At 37.9% G+C, this 24,737-nt stretch overlaps 1 protein-coding gene across 3 annotated transcripts in view; it reads right to left on the minus strand.

The window, feature by feature from the left end:
• Positions 1 to 2,360: 2,360 nt before the first annotated feature.
• LOC106882604 (uncharacterized) overlaps positions 2,361 to 24,737 on the minus strand; it is a 169,185-nt gene continuing 146,808 nt past the window's right edge. For all 3 annotated transcript variants that reach the window (XM_089350389.1, XM_089350390.1, XM_089350388.1), the window contains 16 exons: positions 23,021 to 23,294; positions 21,637 to 21,815; positions 20,117 to 20,297; positions 17,979 to 18,149; positions 16,164 to 16,289; positions 14,913 to 15,067; positions 13,423 to 13,507; positions 10,433 to 10,511; positions 9,583 to 9,719; positions 8,748 to 8,905; positions 7,440 to 7,646; positions 7,280 to 7,343; positions 5,508 to 5,634; positions 4,379 to 4,477; positions 3,707 to 3,856; positions 2,361 to 2,908 (listed from right to left, as the gene is read on the minus strand). In XM_089350389.1, coding sequence (XP_089206515.1) covers positions 2,703 to 2,908; positions 3,707 to 3,856; positions 4,379 to 4,477; positions 5,508 to 5,634; positions 7,280 to 7,343; positions 7,440 to 7,646; positions 8,748 to 8,905; positions 9,583 to 9,719; positions 10,433 to 10,511; positions 13,423 to 13,507; positions 14,913 to 15,067; positions 16,164 to 16,289; positions 17,979 to 18,149; positions 20,117 to 20,297; positions 21,637 to 21,815; positions 23,021 to 23,294 — 2,398 coding nt within the window. In that variant the 3' untranslated portion in view covers positions 2,361 to 2,702. The remainder of the gene's footprint in view (positions 2,909 to 3,706; positions 3,857 to 4,378; positions 4,478 to 5,507; positions 5,635 to 7,279; positions 7,344 to 7,439; positions 7,647 to 8,747; positions 8,906 to 9,582; positions 9,720 to 10,432; positions 10,512 to 13,422; positions 13,508 to 14,912; positions 15,068 to 16,163; positions 16,290 to 17,978; positions 18,150 to 20,116; positions 20,298 to 21,636; positions 21,816 to 23,020; positions 23,295 to 24,737) is intronic.

Consider the following 24,737-nt stretch of genomic DNA (forward strand, 5'->3'; position numbering starts at 1 on the left):
TTTATATCTCTAAGTGTTTTCAGCAAGGTATTGAAAAACTGTGAGCCACTGCACCTTAAGATGTTACAGTATTGGGTCCTTACTCTACATAGAGAGACTAGGATTAAACAACACAGTCCTTTCTAGAGTTACTTCCCCTATTTGAAACTACTGCCGCTGCTAGTCACACTTCCCATATTGTGAGCTACGCACAAGGGAGCTAACTTCTGCCTGTATGGTCGATCTGCCATAATTTTTGTCCGCTCCTGTCTAACTGGCTCTTGTGTGCTTGAGGTCTTCCTTGAATCTTTTTGGTGGCAGAAGTGGTGAGGGTGGACTGTTGTGTTCTTCAGTACATGGGCTTTGTAAAAGCTGAGGGAATCAATGGGATGAGGTGGACTAAAGCAGTCTCTTACACATAAGACTAACAGAGGGATGAAGGTAGGTTGATGAGGGAGAAAGTAAGCAACAAGGTGTTGAGGGTGGGGGGTGAAGGATTCAAATGGCATAAAGTGTGTAGGTGGGGCAGTAAGGTATATGATGTATGCTTTGCTGAGTACAATGTATCTTAGTCTCTGAACACTATACTCATTTCAGGGTATATTTTGCCATAGGTAGTTGGTCATTTGCAGCCAATCAGTACAGTCCTTTATCCTCTCTTTCATAAAATGTCTCAGCTTAAAATAATGAATGAAATGGGGGGGGGGAGATTACCTAAGAAAACTTTCTGCATGAACACGTAGTGAAGCTGAAGATAAGATGCAGAAGGCAGTAAAAGCAGAAAATAAAAAACTTAAAATACACCTTAAGTGCAGAGAAAATTATCATTAGCTCTGGTTGATTGTAGTAGGCAAGGGAGACGACTCTAAAATTCAAATTTATGAGGCATATAAGTGGGAAGTGACTGTCATCTTTGGCAAGTACAGTTACAACTCAAGTCTATTGGTTTCAAATTTTGGCACAAGGCCGGCAATATCGGTGCCGGAGCTTAGTTGATTAAATCGAATCCAGTGCCCAACTGGCACTTATTTTGTTGACCCCGAAAGGATGAAAGACAAAGTCGACCTTAGAGGAATTTGAATTCAGAATGTGAAGATAGAAGAAATTTCACTAAGCATTTTGCCAACCATTCTAATGATTCTGCCAGCTCGCTACATTAACAACTCAAGTCTATTAACATAATTTAATAAGGTGTTGTATATTTCCATGCAAATATGAAAATATAAGGTATGGTTGTGTGGTTTGGAAGCTTACTTCCCAACCATATGGTTTTGGGTTCAGTCCCCCTTTGTGGCTCCTTTGACGAGTGTCTTCTGCTATGGTCCTAGGCTGGTGAAAGTTTTGTGAGTGGCCTTGGTAGACGGAAACTGAAAGAAGTCTATTGTATATATGTGCGTACGTATTCGAGTGTGTGTACGTGTACCCTTGTTTTGACATCTTGGTTGGGTTGTAAAAGCATCAAATGTATTTCCCCATGTTTATCTGCTTTGATTCTGTCTGACCTGGAAAAAATGGATGCTGAAGAAAATCAGGCTGTGTCGCACTTTGCATATTCTTTTAATATCTAATTTTCATGGGTCTTCTCTGTTCTGTTGGCCATGCGATTCAGATGCCAGGTAATCAATTCCCAAAGATGGTCCTCATCAGTGAGATTGAGGCTGGAGGTAGGCCTCACAGACGTCCAAACTTTATTTTTATGATCATCTCAAGCAGTCTCTCATTATTCGAGCGAGATCGTTGCCAGTGCCGCTGAACTCGCTCCTGTGCAGGTGGCACATAAAATACACCGTTTTGAGCGTGGCCGTTGCCAGTACCGTCTGACTGGCCTTCGTGCTGGTGGCACATAAAAGCCCCCACTACACACTTGGAGTGGTTGGCGTTAGGAAGGGCATCCAGCTGTAGAAACTCTGCCAAATCAGATTGGAGCCTGGTGTTGCCATCCGGTTTCAACAGTCCTCAGTCAAATCGTCCAACCCATGCTAGCATGGAAAGCGGACGTTAAACTATGATGATGATGATGATCCTTTCCAATTGGTTGGAGCCTTTGGCTGTTAATCAGAAGGTATGGAGGTCCACATGTGATGCTGCAGTAGAGCACTCTGAAACCAAATGCAGGAAACTACATGAAAAGAAGAGAAGATGTTGCCATCAACCTCCTGCGACTGTTATTTGGGGTTACAGTTGGTGCCCTCAGTGACATAGGATCTACCTATCTTGTATCGGTCTCATCAGTCACGTCTGCTCCCATGAAAAACAATGTACTAGAGGTGGATGAGAATGAATGTCTTGGATTGGTGCTGTCATTACCTTTGATGGGCTGTTAAAAGCAAGCAGCAAGAAAAAAGCAAGCATCAGACATGAAATATAGTGACACATTTGGCTATTGTATATAACATGGTTTTATTATTAGATATAAAAGATAATATTTATATATTCAAGTAAAATGTTTCTTTTATATTTTACAAGAAATAACTTGCACTATTTAATTGTTATCAACTCAAACATAAATATATTTTTTTACTTCAACAAGATGTGGGTAGTGTGTGTGTGTGTGGCCCATGACCCTACTTAATTATATAACTGCCATTTAAAAAGAAACCGCCAATATGAATATATTTTGTTAAAGTAGTTTTATTTTATTAAATTCTGCTTTCATTTTTGCAGATGTGTTGCTTTCTTGTTGGACTACGATAACATGTTTTATGTTATAATCTGTTCATATTTCATTGCTGTTCATTATCACCAGAGTTATTTAAGTCAATGAGCTGGTCTTCTTGAAAATTTAAATCCTTTTCAAAAGAATAATAGCTTTGGTTACTATTAGTTCGTTTAAATAGCATTTTCTTCATTTTCGATCCTGATAATACCTGCTTGCGGTGAGTTATCTTTTCCAAGAGAGCAACACTTTCTGTGAGGAGTTGCTGAATAACTGCAAAGAAAAGAGACACAACTTTAATTAATTGTAAAAAGAGAATGGAGATAAAAAAAAATGTTTGTCTTTTTCTTATTCTTTACTCTTTTTCTTTTTTTCTGTCTTCTTCCATCTCAAAAAGTGAATGCAAGAGGTGATTGGATGCAGCTGTTTGGAAGCTGACAATTTAGCATGGCTGCCTAGACATTCAAGCTGTTTTGGTAACAATACTTTCTGACACTGGAGGGAGGCAAACTGGCACTCTTGGTTATAAGAGTGAGGGTTCCAATTGATTAAATCAATGGAACAGCCTGCTCATGAAATTAACATGCAAGTGGTTGAATACACCATAGCTACATGTACCCTTAAAGTAGTTCTCAAGGAGATTCAGCATGAGACAGAATGTGACAAGACTGGCCCTTTGAATTACAGGCACAACTCACTTTTGCCACGTCAAAAATGGTAGAGGAGTAGGGGCTGAAACAGGATGTGATTCTTCCTGATGATGTCTTTAGTCCCTGGATCCTATAAAGAAGTGGTTGAGGTAGCGAACCACGAAATGTGGTTGGAATTTCTTCTGAATAAATAAGCTTTACATTTGATAGAATAACCTGAATGCTAAGGTGTTAAATCGTACAGAAAACAGACGTATAAGTCAAGTAAAGAGTGACAGAACATACATTTGTATCTCAGATTGTGAAATTTTGATTTGACTATAACTGAAAAATAAAATATGGTTTCAGATCTATTAAACTTGATCTTTTGTGGTTCTGATGAATAAATGAAAAAAGAGAAATCAGAAGAAACGGGACATACAGTCTATATCACTGTCTTGAGAATATTCCATTTCGCAATGAATGCAGTTCTTTCTGTTACTTGAGTTCACCTGATGCAGTGCATGAAGCAGGAAGGATGAAAACAACTTGTAATTCGGTGCACAAAACCTACCATGCCATAGAATGAAACCTGGAAAGGAAGACAAAAAATTCTAATTATGTAAATTTTCATTGTAAAAGAGAAAGAAATATTAGTGTGAACACTTGGCAGTAAAACTCCTCCTCCTCCTCCTCCGCCTTCCATCCCTCCCTCCTCCTCCTTCCCTCCTCCTCCTTCCCCTTCTCCTCCTTCCCTCTTCCTCCTTCCCCTCCCCTCCCCTCCCTTCCCCTCCCCCTTCCCCTCCTCCTGCTCCTCCCCCCTCCTCCTCCTGTCATCTGTTTGTGATCTCAGGTTGGCTATGGAGGTAGCAAAGGTTGTTTCAAGGTGAAAGTGGATCAGGAGGTGTGTCAGCCCTGGAAGAGTGTGTGATGCCAGGGGTAGTGCTAACTGGACACAAGATGGAACTTCATCAACTTTGGTTGCACAGAGAACCGGAAATGATTGACAGTGACTCTCATTTACAACCCTCACACAATGTCAAGACAAGGAAACACATGCACACACACACAATGGGCTTCTTTCAGTTTCTATCAAATTTTAAAATGTCCGTACCCATATTATCAGTCAAAAGAATACTTGGCACGCCTTCAATTCCAAGATATTGTCTAAGATCTTTTGTTTCTGTGCATTCATCATCTGGATGTTTGTTTCCTGCAAAACAATGAAACAAAAATGATTTTAAAAAGACAACAAAAAGGTTATTTTTATGAAAGAGTAAAAGAGAAAAAGTATATTTTAATGCACAATTGGTGAAGTTAAGTCATTGTTTGTTTTGATAGAAAATATTTTCAATATACCCCGTAAAAAAGTATCCTTGCTGGCCCTACATAAAAAGCACCCAATGCATTTTATAAAGTGGTTGGTGTTAGGAAGGGCATCCAGCCATAGAAACTGTGTCAAAACAGACAACTGGATCTTGGTGCAGCTCTCTGAGTTACCAGCTCCTGTCAAATCATCTAACCCATGCCAGCATGGAAAATGGATGCTAAATGATGATGATGATGATGACTTTTAGGTTTATAGATGACTTATAATTTCTATTGGTTTCTTGAGGTCATTACTGAAAAATTAATTTTCATCTAATACATCAAGGGATAGCTGAACCTCCTTTAAGCTATATTCAACCATATCAGTTTATAAAAGATTAATGAATTTCAAGTTCTCACGATTGATGAGTGATGTGGATATGACAGAAATAGTAAAGATTCAGACTAAATGCAAGGTAGTATTTAGATTCATATGGAGGTACTTGGCTTAGTGGTTAAGGTATTGCACCCATGATCTTAAGATTGTGGTTTTGATTCCTGGAAGGGGCAACGTGTTGTGTTCTTGAGCAAAACACTTCATTTCATGTTGCTCAATTCCACTCAACTGGCAAAAGCGAGTTATTTTGTAACAGACTGATGTTCCATCCAAGGGAGACCATCCATGCCACAGAACCTGGGAAAACTGACCTTATAAGCCTAAGGCTCGGAAAAGATCATTGATCCTCTTTTTTTTTTATTTAGCTTTATACCTCATTTTAAGGGTGACTAGACTTCTATTTCTAATCTATCAAGCAAATCTTCATTGCAAATGAACTTTACAAACTCTCCCTTGATTGGATTTTAGTTTGGCTTCAGAATTAAGTAGTTGGCTCTTGTCTGAAATTCTAAATAGCAATAAGTAGAGAAGTTCTTACCAAGTGTCATGTGAGAAGAATAGTGCTTGATGGCTGGTTCTTTATTCCAGTCATTCTCAAGAGAAGTGAGGTGAGAAGAATCTCCTGCTTTATACTGGGTATCACAGTTTATACACAGGTAGGAGAACTGATATGAAATTAAGCAGGACATGGAAAAAAAACAAAAAAAAGGAAGAAGATAAGAAAGCTGGCATTTTCAGTAGAAAAACAAAATGTCTGATTACATTGCAATACACTGTAAACAAATAAACAATACTCTTTTACTTTTTTACTTGTTTCAGTCAATTGACTGCGGCCATGCTGGAGCACCGCCTTGAAAAACGATGACTTAGCCAGTATAGGGCACGAACCCACGACATTCGCGTTATCAGCACGATATTTTAATAAATTTTAAACTTATTTTTTATTATAAAATAACAAATTTATTGTATACAGTGCTCAGGTGCACTACTACAGCTCATCAGAAAGAGCAGTCAAAAGTGCATGAACAATACATAGAATAATGCACAGGAAGTGAACAGTGAAGGAGCCATTAAAAAAAAAAGGGCGAGGGAACATCCAGTGTTCTGTTGGTAAATTTCAGGAAACATGGAAATTTTAAAGGATGTAGTATTATACAACATTTCAAAATAATCAAGCAAGAATGTTTTAATCATTTAATCCAAATAAATACAATGCTTATTTCATTTAAGATTAGTGGTTTGGCAGAATAAAGTTCTGTATTTCTTTTAGTATTTTGTTGTAGATCTTTTATGTTCTGAACATGAATTCTGCTGAGTTCTTTGCCAGCCATTCTTTTGGGATTGATAAATCAAGTGCCAATCAAATACCAGCTGAGGTTTATATGATTGACTATATCACTTCCTCCAAATTTTGACCATGTGCCTAAATGTTTACATATTTGATGCAGTTAGCATAAACAGTCTAAGTTGAAATAATTATGTGGTGAGGAAAAGACATTAGTTTAGTGTTTAATAATGGTTTCAGATTTTTGGTACAAAACCAGCAATTTTGGCAGAGAGGTAAGTCAATCACATTGAACCCAGTGCTCACCTGGTACTTATTTTATCAACCCTGAAAGGATGAAAGGCGAAGTCGATCCCAGCGGAATTTGAACTCAGACTATAAAAGACAGACAAAATGCCACTAAGAATTTTTATCTGGCATGCTTAATAACTCTGCTGGCTTCCTGCTCTGGCTTAGTGTCTAATATTGGCTTCAAAATTTGGCACAAGGCCAGCAATTTCAGTGGAGGTCTTTTATGTTGACCTCAGTTCTTATTTTATCAATCCTGAAATGACAAAAAGCAAAATTTGAACTCAGAACATACAAATGGATAAAATGCTGCTAAGAATTTTCCCTGGCATGCTACTAATACTGAGGAGGAGGAGCACTCCGTCGGTTACGACGACGAGGGTCCCAGCTGATATGATCGACGGAACAGCCTACTCGTGAAATTAACGTGCAAGTGACTGAGCACTCCACAGACACGTGTACCCCTAACGTAGTTCTCAGGGAGATTCAGCGTGACACTGAGTGTGACAAAGCTGGCCCTTTGAAATACAGGTAGTACTCATTTTTGCCAGCTGAGTGGACTGGAGCAATGTGAAATAAAGTGTCTTGCTCAAGGACACAACACGCCGCCGGGAATTGAACTCACGACCTTACGATCATGAGCCAAATGCCCTAACCACTAAGCCACGTGCGTGGCTACCGATACTAAGCACCACCCTAGCTTAGTGACTAATATTATTACTATAACCCTAACTTACCAGATTTGGATGTTCTCGCACAAATGTAACCAAAAAGTTCATAACCTTCTTGCAAGGATGGCACCTGTAAACAGAAAAGTTGCAGCGATTTAATTAACGTGTCATTAAAGAGAATTTAGAATGAAGATCAGACGTTTAGAATGAGAATATTAATACTCACCATGGTATCCAAAACAAAACAAGTGTTGGACATGTTGCTCCTTGAATTGGAAACACTGGTTCAAAACTGTTGTTGGTTTGGTTCTTTAACAAGCAATCAGGAAGCTGGAATGATTGTTTCATAACACCGGGGTTTGACAGTTTCTTGCAGAGTTGTTGTTCCTGGCTTAAAGCATCCACGAATTGGCAGCAACCAACAGTTGGCCATCTACATAAGATATTAAAGAAATAAAAAACAAAATATTAGATCATCGTCGTTGTTGTCGTCATCGTTGTCATCATCGTCGTCATCATCATCATTTAACACTTGTCTTCAGTACTGGCATGGGCTGGAGAGTTTGACAGGAGTTGGTAAGCCAGAAGACTGTACTAAGCTCCATGGTCAGTTTTGGTATGGTTTCTACACCTGGATGCCCTTCTTAATGCCAACCACTTTACAAAGTAGACAGGAGAACGTCAGTAGGTCGAAGATCAAGGGTACGAATAGACTGTGTTGATAGTCTTGTCTGTGCTGATATAGTAATTATACTGTGATACAGAGTGGACGTTATAACGATCCAATCTTTTATGGATAATAACACTGTATGACTGGCGGTCATACAGTGCCAGATAGAAACATTCTATCAACGACTTTGTAATATAACGATATCTGTCAGAGCGACAACCGTCGTCAAAAGACAGATACAACATTAGCAAAAGACTGCTTTACAACAGTTTGTATGTATGTGGAATGAATTTCTCTCCCTCTTTCTTTTCCTCTCTCTCTCTCTCTTGCTATCTTTATCTATATGTGTGTAACTCCCCGTCTGTGAATGTGTGTGCATGCATATGTGTGCGTGCGTGTGATGTGTGTGTGTTTGCTTTCCGCCAGCTTCAGGAAGTACTGTCCCCAAAACAGGTTAAAACCCTTTTGTTACCATATTTCTGTTGAGATGCTCTGTGTCTCTTTCAATTAATTTTAAATATAACAAAGAATTTAATAAAATAACTTAGTTATCACTAAGCTAGTGTTAGGAACATAAATTGTGACTAAGGTTTGGTGGAAGATTTTAATTCAGAACTTTTGAAAACAAGATTTTTTTACTCAGAGCCAGAGCCGGTTTCAGCCGGGTTGGTATCGAAAGGGTTAAATGTCCAGTCAGCCAAGCCAAATTGTCAAGTGTCTGGACAACTGCACCCAATCGTTTCAATCCAAACTAGAAGAGATGATTGCCGTCAGTGGATTCATAGAGGAAAAAAATGGCACAGATGTAAGTTATCATGTAGATACTGATAAAAAGAATAGAAAACTCTTAAAATTCATCCTTACTTAGCCTCTTTGATGTGTCCTTTGCAGTAACAATAATAGGTGAATGGTAGAAATTGAGCTGTGTCGAGGTGTATGACGTTAGATTCTTGGCTGGAAAGTTCAGTATCTTCATATTGAGCTATCATACTGATAGTATGGCTGGAGTCGTCTACCTTTAACTGAAATGACAAGAGCAAGAATACACTCGCACAAAACATAAATAATAATGATAATAATAAGAACACACGGAGAACACAAACCTCCACCAAGGCAACACTGACGTCCTCTCAATGATTAGCCAGAGATAATTTTTAAAATGAGAATATCTGAAATAAACTCGACTGCTCTCATAAATGAGAATACTAAAAATGAACCCGACTGCTCTCGAAAATTAAGTAAAAAGACCAGAAAAATAATCCAGAATCCTTGTCCAGTGCTGGATCAATCCCAAAATCTAACCAATTCGTGCCACTCATGAGGCCAAACATCCCCGAAAGTTTCATCCGAATCTGTCCTGCAGTTCTTGAGATATCTTGCCCACAGACAAACAAACAAACAAACACGACTGACCCCCACCTTAGCGAAGACGGAGGTAATAATAGTAATAATCCTTTTTACTAAAGGCACAAGGCCTGAAATTTCTGGTGGGGTGGGGGTGGGGGTGGGATAGTCGATTACATCGACTCCAGGTGGTGGTGGTGGTGGTGGTGGTTAGATTGAGCAGACTTTTGATCGAAGGCATTTCAGCTGTATCAACATTGTCTTTTTAGGGCTCTCTCTATTTCTTGACATGAAGCACACTAATTAAAATAAATCTTATCGATGAACAAGGTACTAGCTAGACTGATAAACTTACCATTGTTTTGAAATTCCTGCTAGGTTCAGGAATTAAAGTACCAAAGTTCTGTCCATCAAGTAAAAGTTGGTAACCAGTGACTTGAATATTTGGGTTACATGGTGTACATTCCCAGCTGATATCAAGAAGAACTTGACCTGAAATAGATTATATTTTATTTATAGAAATATTGGTCCCATGCAGTGAGTTGGCAGAAACGCTAGCACGCCAGGCGAAATGCATAGCGGTATTTCGTCTGCCGCTACGTTCTGAGTTCAAATTCTGCCAAGGTCGACTTTGCCTTTCATCCTTTCGGGGTCGATTAAATAAGTACCAGTTACGCACTGGGGTCGATATAATCGACTTAATCTGTTTGTCTGTCCTTTGTTTGTCTGTCCTTTGTTTGTCTGTCCTTTGTTTGTCCCCTCTGTGTGTAGCCCCTTGTGGGCAGTAAAGACATTGGTGGAATTTGAACTCAGAATGTAAAGATGGATGAAATGCTGCTAGGCAATTTGCACGGCATGCTAATGATTCTACCAACTTGCTGCCTTTTCAATAATAATAATATTAATAATAATAATAATAATGATAATATTTTCTACCATAGGTATAAGGCCTGAAATCTTTAGCGAGGAAAATAGTCGATTACATTAACCCCTGGGTTCAAGTGATACTTATTTCATTGACCCCACAAAGTCGACCTTAGTAGGATTTGAACTCAATGTAAAAATGCAGCTAAGCATTTTGCCTGGCATGCAAATGATGATGACAATGATGATGATGATTATGGTGGTGGTGATGGTGGTGATGATGATGGTGATGTATGCACGCATGTATGTTTGTATGTATGTACTAAAAGCTAAAAGGTTACCTGTGTAATTGGAAAGAGCAATGATATACTGTTCAAGTAAATTCTCCAGTTTCAAAGAAGTCTTGATGGCCAACACTTCCTGCCAAAGGAAATTGCATCAATATTAATATATAAAACAGTTGTGTATAAAAACATATTAGAACCTATGTTAATGGAGGAAAAAGTATGGGTGGGGGGAGTTAACTAGAGGTTGGTTGCAGACAGGAAAGATGGAGGGAAGAGGCTGGGACACTTGCTGTGCGTCTCCAGCATCCTTAGGTTACTGGCTTTGATTGATTCCTGTTGTCAGTGGTTAAGGTCTTTAATCTTTAATCTTTTATCTTTTACTTGTTTTGGTCATTAGATTGTGGCCATGCTGGTGCACCATCTTAAAGAATTTTTAGTTGAATGAATCAATCCCAGTATGTTTTTTTTTAAAGCCTGGTTCTTGTTATATCGGTTCCTTTTGCTGAACTGCTAAGTTAGGAGGATGTAAACACACTGGTTGTCAAGCGATGGTGGGGGACAAATGCAGACACAAAGACACACACACACACACACACACACACACACACACACACACTTGCACACACTCATATATGATAGGCTTCTTTCGGTTTCCACCTAGGAAATCGACTTATTGTATACAGTGCTCAGATGTACTACAACTCATCAGAAAAAGCAGCCAAAAGTGCATGAATGTTACAGAAAGTAAGCACAGGAAGTGAACAGTGAATGAATCATTTTAAAAGGGGAATGGAGAAAGATCAGGTGTACTGTTGGCAAATTTCAAGAAGTATGGAAGTTTTGAAGGTTGTAGTGTCCCAACAGCTAACAACTGATGTGGGTAGTTTATTCCATGCTTCAGCAATTCTGAGCTTGAAAAAATGTTTCCAAAAGTCAAGGGTGCTGCATTGTTTTTTGATTTTGTAAGCATGTCCACGAGTGTTTGACATATGGAATTCAAAAAGGTGTTTAAGGTTGTTATCAGAAAAATGGTGGATAATCTTATGGGTGTCTACCAAGTCAGTTGCCACACGGCAGAGTTTTAATGTGTCCATGCCCAGGAGAGCAAGACGTTCAGAGCATGGTAGATGTCTGACGATGGGTATTTATCTGGTTGAACATTTCAGAACAGTTTCCGGGAGATTGATAGCTGAGCAAGGTAAGGGTCTAGACTGGCGATGCGAACTCTAAGCATGGACATACCATAGGCATATACAACTTTAAATAGGTATCTGTTGCCCCTGGGTAATAAAATCTGCAATAGATTTGGTGTTTTATTCTGGAACAAATGTATTTCTTTCTTTCAAAACATTATGAACATTAGGATTATGCATTATAAATCTAAATTTTAAAAAAATCAATAAAATATTAATTAGTTTGAATGTCTGAGATGAGTTGTCATTAATTAAACTATAATTTTATGGACTATTAACCTCATCTACGCTACCATTAAAGATCAATATTTTCAAAATGTAGTGTAGACATAAATATTGAAAAATCTTATGTCTTTAAATGTAAAGATAACAGTCTGAAAAATAATAATAATAACAATAATAATAATTACAACCAACCCAGTTTAAGTTAGACCTGTTCAGTTACAATTGTTAAGTTGATAACATGTTGGCGACTTTGCTGATGAATTGTAAGATTTCATCCCATCATGGGTGCTGTGATCTGCTATGGATGAGACCCTGTGTTTCTTCTGTTTAGTTTACATTGTAGAAGAGTTGATAAGAATAATGATCTTATTGTATACAGTGCTCAGGTGTACTACAACTCAATGGAAAATGTAAAAGAGTGACAGAAAGCTGAGTCAAGTAAAGAAAGACAGCAATGAAAGCCAAAAGTACATGCATAGTCCATAGATAAAACCTAACTGGCACTGATGGTTATGACGATGAGGGTTCCAGTCAAACCAATCAATGGAACAGCCTGCACATGGAATTAACATGCAAGTGACTGAGTTGTCCACAGACTCACAAACTTTTAATGTATATCTCAGGGAGATTCAGCCTGACACAGAATGTGACAAGGTTGGCCCTTTGAAATACAGGTACAACTCATTTTTGCCAGCTGAGTTTACTGAAGCAATGTGAAATAAAGTGTTCTGCTCAAATAAAGTGTCTGCTGGGAATCAAACTCATGGTCTTACCACTGTGAGACAAATACCCTAACCACTGCACCACACGATTTCACTGAATAAAAGACAAGATGACATGAAAGTGAACAGTAAAAGAGCCCTAAAGAGGAAAAGGTGCACAGAAGAGAAACAGAAGTTTTGAAGGATGCTGTCATCTGACAGCCAACAAGTAACCTGAGTAGTTTAGGCCAAACTTTGACTATTCTTAGCTTAGAAAAAAGTGTGTTTCTGGAAGTCATGGGTGTTATGCTGTATATTGATTTTATAAGTATGTCCATGAGTGATTTGTTATTGCGCAACCATAAAAAAGGCTTTTTTTAATGGTTTGTTGAACACTGAAGAGGTTTTCATTGAAATAATGATTTCTTTAGCAGCATTGCTCTTATGTAATTGCTACTACAATGACTGACTTGATCAGTCTTTACACAAACTGATACAGAAATAATCTGATATTGTTATCATCATTGTCATTGTCGTCGTCACCGTCATCGTCCTCATCATCATCGTCGTCGTTGTCGTCGTCATTATTTAACATCTGTCTTCCATGCTGGCATGAATTTGATGGTTTGACCGGATCACACATGCTGCAGGACTGTGTCAAGTTCCAATGTCAGATTTGGCAAGGGTTTCTACACCTGGGTGCCCTTCCTCCTAATGGTAACCACTTTATAATGTGTACTGGATGCTTTTTATGTGGTACTAGCATGAATGACACTGCCCAGTAACTTGCAAGACAAGAAACGAAAATGGAATAGCCGTCTTGATTGAATGGGTGGGGATGTATTGATTCTAGCCCAATTAAAAAAATAAAACCTTTGAATGATTCCAATACATTTTCATCAGTTAAGAAGTTGGTAAAACTTACTTGACTATTTCTAGAATTAGATTTTCTTGTTGGCGTCAGTGAATTTCGGCTAACCTTCTGCATATTGTTAAAACTGCTAATTAATCTGAAACAAATGTAGAAGAGTTTTTTTTTCTTCATTGCAAGGAACAGGTGATTAATTAATTCTTTCATAATTATTGTGGTATTCACACAAGAATATGAGGCAGCTGGAAGATGTTAGACATCAGTCTCTACAGATAACGAGGAGGATAGTTTTTTCTCGTTTGGTTTGCCAAAGAGCATATTTCTTTTTTTTTTTTTTGAAGTCATTTATTGTTAATGTTTATTGATAATACTGAATAAAAAGTTTGAAGTATGGTTATTTTCATTTTTATAATTACTATCTCCCACTTAATTATTCCTTCAAACAGTTCAGAGATGAACTAATGAGGGAGCTCCTACAAAATCTTATATGGACCCCCAAGGATCCATATAAGATTTTGTTGTTAACATTTATGAGTAATAAATTGGTTACATGTCTACAATACACAAAATATTTCAACAAATCTTTTTATACAATTCCTAATAATATTTAATGATAAAAATATAATGGGATTTTTTAAACATTGAATGGTTAGGAGAGTTCATCTGAGTAAAATGGGAATCAAAGGGTATAAAAATGGTTGAGAACCACCGTTCTACTTGGGCACTTTATTTGCTAGAAATAGCAGCCAAATCTCCATCAAATCACACACCAGTGTTTTAAGTATAGAAGTGACTCTTTATATAATGTAGTCTTAGGTACTCTCAAAAAGATAGGATAATCACGTCTGGATCATCTTTGACTCCCTACTCAATTAGAACTAACTTAGATTACTCAGCAACAGTATGTTGCACCAGCAAGGGACTTCTACGTAGTTACTGCTAGAAATGACAGCAAAAACTTCCTCAAATCGCACCCAACCCTTTTAACCCTTTTGATACCATCTTCCTTTAGACTGTCCCTGGTTCTATTGTACAAACTGTTTGTTTTAAAGTGATCTAAATTAAAATTTCTCGTTAAAATTTCATGCTATTTATCTTTCACATATCAACTTATTAATGACAATTATTTTACTATATTCTTTGCTGTTTCCAAAATTCATTGAAATAAAAGCAGCATATTTCAACAGAAACACAATGCCAAAAAGGTTAAATAATCCTTTCTACTATAGGTACAAAGCCTAAAAAATTTAGGGGAGGAGAAAGTCAATTACATCAAGCCCAGTGTTTAACTGGTATTATTTCATTGACCCTGAAAGGAGGAAAAGCAAAACCAACTTCAGTGGAATTTGATCCCTGAATGTAAAGACTGATGAAATGCTGTTAAGCTTTTTTGTCTCACATGCTAACGATTCTACCAGCCTAGTTAAAAAGTTAAATAATAATAATATTTATAGTAAAGTTTAAGATAGTCGAAACCTTATAATAAATCAAATATAAAAAATGCTTATTGGAAATGAAAAATAAAAGATTGACAAGGGACATACTTATCTCGAGCATTGAGAAGTTGACATGCTGTCTTCTCCAACAATTGTCGTTCCTGAAGGCCTATAATATTAACTTTAATGGTAGGAGGTAAGATAGCAGCAAACAGAGTCACTTCAATTGGTTCGGAACATATTATCTTGTTGGTGTGATATATCTAGTATTGAGTATGAAAATCAGATATAAAGTAGAATCTTTTAAACCAGGGTTACTTTTACAGTTAATCTCAATGATTATATAAGCACCTAAAACAATGAACAGATATTTCTAATTGTTAAACAAATTTCTGTGTTTCATGGCTTTGGCAAAGGTAGAAGGGTAGCATTGATGATTTTCAGAAAGGTTTCCAAAACTAATAAGGGAAAAGGTGGGGGGGCAAAAACTATGGAATTATGAATTGCTGCAGTGCATTAAGATAACAAGTTATCAACCTTAAGATTGGAACCATGATCCAAATTCTCACGAAAGAGTTACTTAAGCCCTTCACTTCCCATGACATATAGGTTATTGATGGCTTTTCTTCAATGTTCTCAATTCAGGGCTATCTTTTCTGCTTCTCTTCAGTTGGAGCCCTGCATTTTCAGCTTTGCCTCAGCATCCCACATGGTCCCCTGAGGGAAGGCCTTCCACTCTCGGTCTTGTTGATTTTGAATAATTATCAATATTTTTGTGACTTCACTATATTCCAAGTAAGGGTGTTGGCTCTATGCAAACCCATTTTTATCTCTGGGTTAAAAAAGGTGGTCCCTGTTACCCTGACCTCTATCACTTGACCTGTCCAGCATGAGAAACACTACCAGGAGCTTGTGCTCCACTGGCACAACTCTCAGGGTCATTGAAGTATACAAGCCACTGGTTTAGTCAAACAAATTGACTTCAGTACATATTTTTTAAGTGTAGTACTTATTCTATTAGTTTCTTTTGCTGAACTGCTAAGTTATAGGAATGTAATCAACACAACTAAAGGTGTCAAGTGGTAGTAGGTGACAAACACAAACACACACACACATCTATGACAGGCTTCTTTCAGTTTCCCTCTACAAGGCTTTGGTCAGCTTAGGGCTATGTAGAAGACATTTGCCCAAGGTGTCATGTCGGTGGGACCAAACCCCAGACCATGTGGTCGGAAAGCAAGCTTCTCACCCACACAGCTTATGTTGAAGATAACATGAAAGTTTTGCAAGGGAAACTGTGATCAACAGCTCACGAGTAAAACTTCTCTTTGAAATGTATTTCACAAATGGAAAACTTACATGAATTTTCAAAGTAATTAAATAGCATCCCAAATCAAGATCGTCAATTGTGAATGATTGAACATCTGGAAGTATTGGTCCATGTGTTGTTATTACGTCACTACTCGAACAATCAGAACACATGATCTGAAAGAATCAAATAATTATAAATGTAAAATTAAACTTTACACTCACAAATATCAACATATTCTGCATCAATTTAAATACGTTTTCATAATGTATTTTGTTCCCATTTCCTGGTTTAGGTCAATAATTTAAGTTACAATAATTTAAGTTACACACACACACACACACACACACACACACACACACACACACACACACACACACACACACACACACATATAAGGCGAGCTGGCAGAAATGTTAGCACGCCAGGCGAAATGCTTAGCAGTATTTCGTCTGCCGCTACGTTCCGAGTTCAAATTCCGCTGAGGTCGACTTTGCCTTTCATCCTTTCGGGGTCGATTAAATAAGTACCAGTTACGCACTGGGGTCGATATAATCGACTTAATCCATTTGTCTGTCCTTGTTTGTCCCCTCTGTGTGTAGCCCCTTGTGGGTAGTAAAGAAATAACACACAAACACATATATATATATATATATGTGTGTGTGTGTGTGTGTGTGTGTGTGTGTGTGTGTGTGAGCATCTTACCATCTTGTCTTTGGTTGGCCATTTGATCTTGTTTATTGTGCTAGTGACCATTCCATCATACAGATTGTCCATCTGTTGTCCTTCAGTCATGTGATATGGCCAGCACATTTATATTCCTTACAAAATATTAACTCTCTGGAATTTCCTTCCCTATTAATGCTTTTCCTGAAGGTGTTAACTTACAGATGTTCAGGTTGAATATCATCATTATCAATCTCTCCTGTCTCAGAGAACCTGTGAATGTCAAGAGCACTGCCCCTTCCTGTTGTCTAAACCTGGTCTGGCCAACTCGAATTACATTGCAGGCCACTTTAATCACAGAAAGTTTTTTGAGGGCCACTTGTATACTTTATGCATTAATAGTCAAACAATCAAATTTCCATTTTATTCTTTTATTCTTTCATTTGTTTCAGTCATTTGACCTTGGCCATGCTGGAGCATCGCCTTTAGTCAAACAAACCGACCCCAGGACTTATTCTTTGTGAGCATAGTACTTATTCTATCGCTCTCTTTTGCCAAACCACTAAGTTATGGGGACATAAACACACCAGCATCGGTTGTCAAGCGATAGTGGGGGGGGGACAAACACAGACACAGACACGCACACACACACACACACGCACACACACACACACACACACACACACACACACACATTGTTTAAAATTATAAAATTGTAGGCTGTTGTGTTATTGCCACAGATAAATTTTAAATTTATTTTGAAATAAATGTTTTACACAAACAATTTTATTTTGAAATTAGATAATAAAGAGATCACCCATTTCAAGAAAATATCAAGCAGGCTGCATGATAAAAGTTTGTGGGCCGCATGCAGCCTGTGGGCCTCAGGTTGGTCAGCCCTTGTCTAAACCATTAAAGAAAATATTTAAATTACCTCTGTATATATATATATATATATATATATATATATATAAATATATATAGCATTAAGAACTGATAGGGAAGGGAAAGCTTTGCCAGCATAAAAAAGGTACATTGATCTTGTTTGCTAGAAAGAACAGCTAAGCTGGTTTAGGTGTCTGTTGTATGTTAGTGTAAGAAGAGGCAGTCAAAGGAAATGTACACCTTTCCGGTGAAATATAGTCTTGTTTTTGAGACAGTCAAAGAAATTGTTAATGTATACCTTTATCCTTTCTTACCTTAAAGTATTTAATTTTGATTCCAGCTGTAACATAGGGTTTATCCCAACTAATGGTTAGATCTGGCCCAAATGGTGGATCTCTTCGCAGTATTGGTGCTACAACACCAGGCCACTGAACTGTTTGGGGATCTGAGATTTTACTTGAGAGCCATTCAAAATTAGTCAATGCCTGTCATTTTCAGAAAATAAATGATTAAAAAAACAAAATAAGAAAGAAAGAAAAATTTTATGTCAGGTTTAATGATGAACACACTAGGACAATTAATTTGGTGTACTTGCTCAATTATTGGTGTTTTCATTTCATTAAACAAATATCCAACTGCTGTAAACAGTGTAGAGAAACTTAGTCAGCTTATTTGATATAACTTCTAAAGTTAAATCACAAAAAAGTCAGGTGTTAGGTTTTTTTTTTTTAATGTTTGGAACTCTACATCCTGCCACTTCTCAAAAAAAAAAAAGAAAGAATGAAAAAGAGAAGTGCTTTTTGGTTTGAATTCAGTTATTCTCAACAGTTCTAATATTTTCTTTTTATGGATGAGTAAAGGAAGCTGAGAGTGATTGGGGTGTCATGTTAAGCATCCAAACAATTTTGAAAGAATATAAGTTGTATTCATAAAAGAAAAAAAAGTAAAAACGAAATATGTTTGTTTGATATTCTACTTGCACACCCAAGGATTGGTTCTCACACTCTGTGGAGTTGTGTACACCCCAGGTTAAGAACCAATGTCATAGAGAGTCATTTCAGAGAGATTTGACTACTCTTTCTAGTGGATCAAATGACTGTGTAAAGCAATGGCTCTCAATCATGGTTCCCAGAGCCACATTCACTCCTCGATGTTCTTCCCTCTACAAATTATAATAAATTTTTCTTTAATTGACTTTAAAAAAATTTTTTTTTTTTGGTGTGGTCCCCTAAAAAGTCCAGGTTTTGGATCTGGGCTGGATATTAAAAAGGTTGAGAACCACTGGTGTGAAGACTTCCTTAACTTATAATGGCAGCTTATACATCTGCTAAATCCTGACTGAGCAAACATATAATCAAAGGCATTCCACTCATGAGATCCCAGTCTTTTTAAAGTGTACATATAAAACTATAATACACACTATGTCCTTCCTTCTCTCAAGATGGTATGGTATGATTCAAGAGAGATTTAGCTTTTATTTTTACCAGGCCAAGTCACCACAGAAAGTTTCTCATTGGTTCATTGTCTGCCATCTGTTGCCTAGTGGTTAGGGTGTTGCAATCATGATCGCTAGCTCATGAGTTCAATTCCTGGATTGAGCAGAGCATTTTGTTCTTGAGCAAAACACTTGATTTTACATTGCTCCTGTTCACTCAGCTATAAATTGTTAACCCTGAGATGGATTACTCACTTAGCCAGCAGGATGGCATCATTCAAAAGCTAAAACGATGCAAGTGTATTGTGACCTGCAATAACAACATCTGACAGTCTGGTTGATCATGTGATCACACGATCTATTGAAGAGTAAGAGGCCAAAAATATCATGCATTCTGTCTCTACTCTTGATTGCAAATGAACTTAAAAGCATTTGACAAATTTATTTTTGGGTTAATTTTTTTTTGACAGAGACCCTCACTAGTTACTGTCTGTCTGGTTTCACTCACAGAACACTAGAGGAGCACTCTGTTGGTTACGACGACGAGGGTCCTAGTTGATCCGATCAATGGAACAGCTTGCTCGTGAAATTAACGTGCAAATGACTGATCACTCCACAGACACGTGTACCCCTAATGTAGTTCTCAGGGAGTTTCAGCGTGACACAGAGTGTGACAAGGCCGGCCCTTTGAAATACAGGTACTACTCATTTTTGCCAGCTGAGTGGACTGGGGCAACGTGAAATAAAGTGTCTTGCTCAAGGACACAATGCTTCGCCGGGAATTGAACTCATGACCTTACGATCGTGAGCCGAACGCCCTAACCACTAAGCCACACACCTTCACTACTCACAGAGCATAGCGCAAATAAAGCAGTGGCAGAGTAGTTGCCTTGGGTGGAATACAATGAGATCAGGCTCAGAGCTGTGTGATGTGATTATGAAGTGGCCATGCCTGTGTCCATATTTTTCCAAATGTTTTTTTAAAATATGTCAAATATTTCAATTGTAATTGCTTACCTGAACCTGAAAACTGTATTCTTTGCACCATTCTCCCTCTGTAAAAGTGTACGCAGTTTGGTCATCGGACAGATTTGCTTCCAAAATATTGTTGATAAACACCAGATAACCATTTATTTTAGCTTCACCATATTCTAATGGTCTGTTCCATTCTATGGAAATATATTGGAAATTACAGGCTCTGGAATAAACGAAAGAATTCATAATTAATAATATATCGGAATCTGGTGCCGCCCCGCCCCTGGTTTACCAGTTTTCAGTCAAACTGTCTAACCCATGCCAGCATGGAAGGCAGAATTAAATGATGATGATGATGATTTATAGACATGCAAGCATACACATACACACACATACACACACACACACACACACACACACACACACACACACATGTAAACACACATACATGCACATGCATCCTTGGATTAATAAAAGAGATTCTACTTAGTTAATTAACATGTTTGATGTGAAGTTTCTCCACTGAGACAAAGCAGACACACTGGTGCTGGTTCCATAATAAAATAAATTGAGTACACTCATGGCAGATGAAGCAGAAGAACTCAATACAGTCAGTGGCAAAAATGTGTGGCACAACTAGGACACTCTCTTGATGGGATACAGACTGGTGGTTAACCTCTGTGGAAGAAATTGGGACTACACCATATATATAATTGCAACTGAATTAAATCATAATTCTTAGATGGTGATTCTTGTTATTCAACTTGCTGAGAGCATATGATATCTTTCTTTCTTCTTTTCACCCTTTTAAAGCCTAGCCAGGCTCATGGGCCCGGTTTCCTGGTTTCTATGGCGTATGTGTTCCCCCCAGCTGGACGGGACGCCAGTCCATCGCAGTGTTACTCAAGAAATAGGAAGAAAGAATGAGAGAAAGTTGGAGTGAAAGAATACAACAGGGGTCGCCACCACCCCCTGCCAGAGCCTCGTGGAGCTTTTAGGTGTTTTCGCTCAATAAACACACACAACGCCCAGTCTGGGAATTGAAACTGCAATCCTCTGACCACGAGTCCGCTACCCTAACCACTGGGCCATTGCGCCTCCACATATGATATCTACTGACTGATTAATAAAGTGGTTGACAAATCAGTAAAGACAATGAAGACACTTAATCTTGTATTGCTGAGGATAAAGCAACCCTACCTGTGTTGGTGTCATGGTAAAATGCATCCAGGACATTCTGATTGAGTGGAGACAATGTAAGGCTGAAATAATCCTAGTTTTGTGTTGTTGAGAGCACAACAACTCTAGTGCCACAATAAAATATACCTGTTACACTCTGTAAAGTGGATGGTGATAGGAAGGGCTTCCTGCTGTAGAAGCCATGTCAAATTTAATTACATTCAAACAAAGTATAGTTTCCCAACCTTAAGATACAAATAACTGTGAATAAGAATTGACTTACATTGTGACAATCCATTCAACCCATGGCAGTAAGAAAAACAGACACGAAACAATGAGGATGTTGACAATGATGAGAAAAACATTAGGAATTATAACCTCACCTAAGAATCACAGCTGGCATATTTGGTGGCGCTGATGTCTGTGTTGTTAGGTAGTGAGATTCATCAAGAATGATATCATTTGGACCAACGGAAATGAGCCGTAGATAATGTATTACCCCAGACAAACATTTATTGATGATGCAACTTTTATCAGATGCAAGCAGACAGACTTCTTTTGCCTAGAAATAATAACAGCATATTAGTACAAGATTTGCAAAATACAACACACACATGCACACGCGCATGCATGCACACACACACACACACACACACATGTAGCCATGCATAAGTGCATATACTGGTGCATACATATACACCGATGCACATACATACAAATACAATATGACAGTCATAATTTTGTTCTTTTTGGTGATTTGTTTGCACAAAAAATTCTTGACCGACAGCATGTTGCTCTAATTTCACAGCCGAGTAACTGGCAGTAGAAAGGGTGTCCAGCTGTGAAAAACATGTATTCTAGGAGTGGCTGTGTGTTTAAGAACCTTGCTTACCAACCACGTGGTTCTGGGTTCAGTCCCACTGCGTGGCACCTTGGGCAAGTGTCTTCTACTATAGCCTTAGGCCGACTAAAGCCTTGTGAATGGATTTGGTAGACGGAAACTGAAAGAAGCTTGTCAAATATATATATATATATTTCTGTGTCTGTGTTTGTCCTCCCACCATCGTTTGACAACAAATGTTGGTGTTTACACCCCTGTAACTTAGCAGTTTGGCAAAAATGACCGATATATAATATCTCACTATGAGGATATCTAAACCTCTTATAGGGATAGTCTTATCCAAGATACCCTGGTTTAATATATTATATTTTGAAGAGATATTTCTTCAATAAATATATTATAAAACATCAGCTATTATTAATAACTTTGAAAATGGAGAGATTCAATGGATATAAATTAGTTTATTAATTAATTAACATTGCCTACAATTGTTTCTCTTCACACCCAGTTTAAATTACAAAGCATATATGATATATTATATATAATAATATAAGTTTGCATACAACTTAGAGGTTCAGCAATAGAGACTTTAAAAAGATAAGCACTGGAGTCAATCAGTCCAGCTAAAATTCTTCAAAAAGGTGCCCCAGCATGGCTGTAGTGTAATGAATGAAGTAAAAGATAAAGGTAAAAGACATGTATCATACTTATTGTCTACACTTTAGTGACACATCGGTTACTGCAGTATTTGTCTTGGGATGATGGTTAATGGTGACAATAATGGTTATGGGGTGAGAGTGATGGTGGTGGCATCAATGTTGTTATTGGTGATGACAGATATGAGGAAGACGACAGTGTTGCTGCTGATGACGATGATAAAGACGATGTAGAGTAGATATCAATGAAATGAAAGGAAGCCTATTTACCTCTGGCTGAGCAACACTGCTCCACTGGATTTTGTATGATTCCAAACCTTCTGGGGCCATGTAAGAGTTCCATTCTAAGTGAATCTTTGTATCCGTTACCTTTGATGCCTTTAAATAGTTTGGATCATTTCTACTCTCTCCTGGAAACATTAACTGATGCCTACCATTCCTCCACCCATTTGTCGATGCTGTCATCACCACCAATGTGTTTGACTTTGCTGAGTCGCCATATTGCCAGTTGCCTGATAATGCCACTAAATTAAACTTGTAAACTCTAAAAAAGAGACACAAAACAAAACAAAACGAAAAATTAATTAATTAATTGGTTGGCATGGCTGCATGGTTAAGAAACTTGCTTTGCAGCCATTTGGTTTTGGGTTGAGTCTTGCCTTGGGTAAGTATCTTCTACAATGGATTTGGGTCAACCAATGCCTTGTGAGTGAATTTGGTAGATGGAAACTGTATGAAAGTTTGTCCATCACACACACACACACACACACACACACACACACACACACACAGAGATATATTTATATTAGGGTGGAGCAATTTTTCATGATTCGTGATGGGGGTAGTGCAGAAAAGTTGTGAATGGACATCAAAATAACTGATGCAAAATCTTAGAACTCTGTGACAATATCATCTGCCTCCACAAATGCATCGAAAAATGGAAAAAGCAGGAAAAAAACGCCTCTACTTATTCATTAGCTATAAAATACAGTTTCCATTGTATCTTCTTCAAGTAGCTTTTAAATGACTGTAATGAAATTTTCTAAGATATGACTTCAACATGACTTTTTCTGTGACTTCATCTTCTGCTCCTATAAGGAAAGACTGGAATGTACTGTAATTTACAACTACATGAAAAATTTTCTGAATTTGATAAGTTGCAATATTTATGATGTTTTTGCATTTTTGAGGCATTTGTGGAGGCAGAAGATGAAATCACAGAAAAAGACTTGTTGGAGTCATATTTTAGAGTAATTTCATCGCAGTCATTTAAAAACCATCTGAAGAAGATGCAATAAAAATTGTATTTTAGAGTTAATAAATTAGAAGAGGTGTTTTTTTTCCACTTTTTTTCTAATTATTACTTCCAAGGTTCTGATAGGAAACATATGTAGCCTGGATTTTTACCTGCTCCAATCCCTCAATTTGGATTTCATCATCATCATCATCATCGTTTAACGTCCGCTTTCCATGCTAGCATGGGTTGGACGATTTGACTGAGGACTGGTGAAACCGGATGGCAACACCAGGCTCCAGTCTGATTTACATATATTTATATATATATGCATACATACGGGGGCATGTAAAAAGCACTACTCGAATGTGATCAATGCCAGGTCTGCCTGGCTGGCTCCCATGCTGGTGGCATGTAAAAAGCACCCACTACACTCTCAGAGTGGTTGGCATTAGGAAGGGCATCCAGCTGTGGAAACCATGCCAAATCAGACTGGAGCCTGGTACAGCCTTCTGGCTTGCCAGTCCTCAGTCAAACTGTCCAACCTGTGCCAGCATAGAAAGCAGACGTTAAATGATGATGATGATATATATATATATAGCGCTAACAGCACCATCAGAGTGGGATCACTGCCGGTGACATGTAAAAAGCACCATTTGAGCATGATTGTTACCAGCGTCACCTTACTGGCACTTGTACTGGTGGCACGTGAACAAAACATTCGAGCAAGGTCGTTGCCAGCACCACTGGACT

The sequence above is a fragment of the Octopus bimaculoides genome, chromosome 4 (genome assembly GCF_046866305.1).
Source record: "Octopus bimaculoides isolate indiv1 chromosome 4, ASM4686630v1, whole genome shotgun sequence".
Lineage (NCBI taxonomy): Eukaryota > Metazoa > Mollusca > Cephalopoda > Octopoda > Octopodidae > Octopus > Octopus bimaculoides.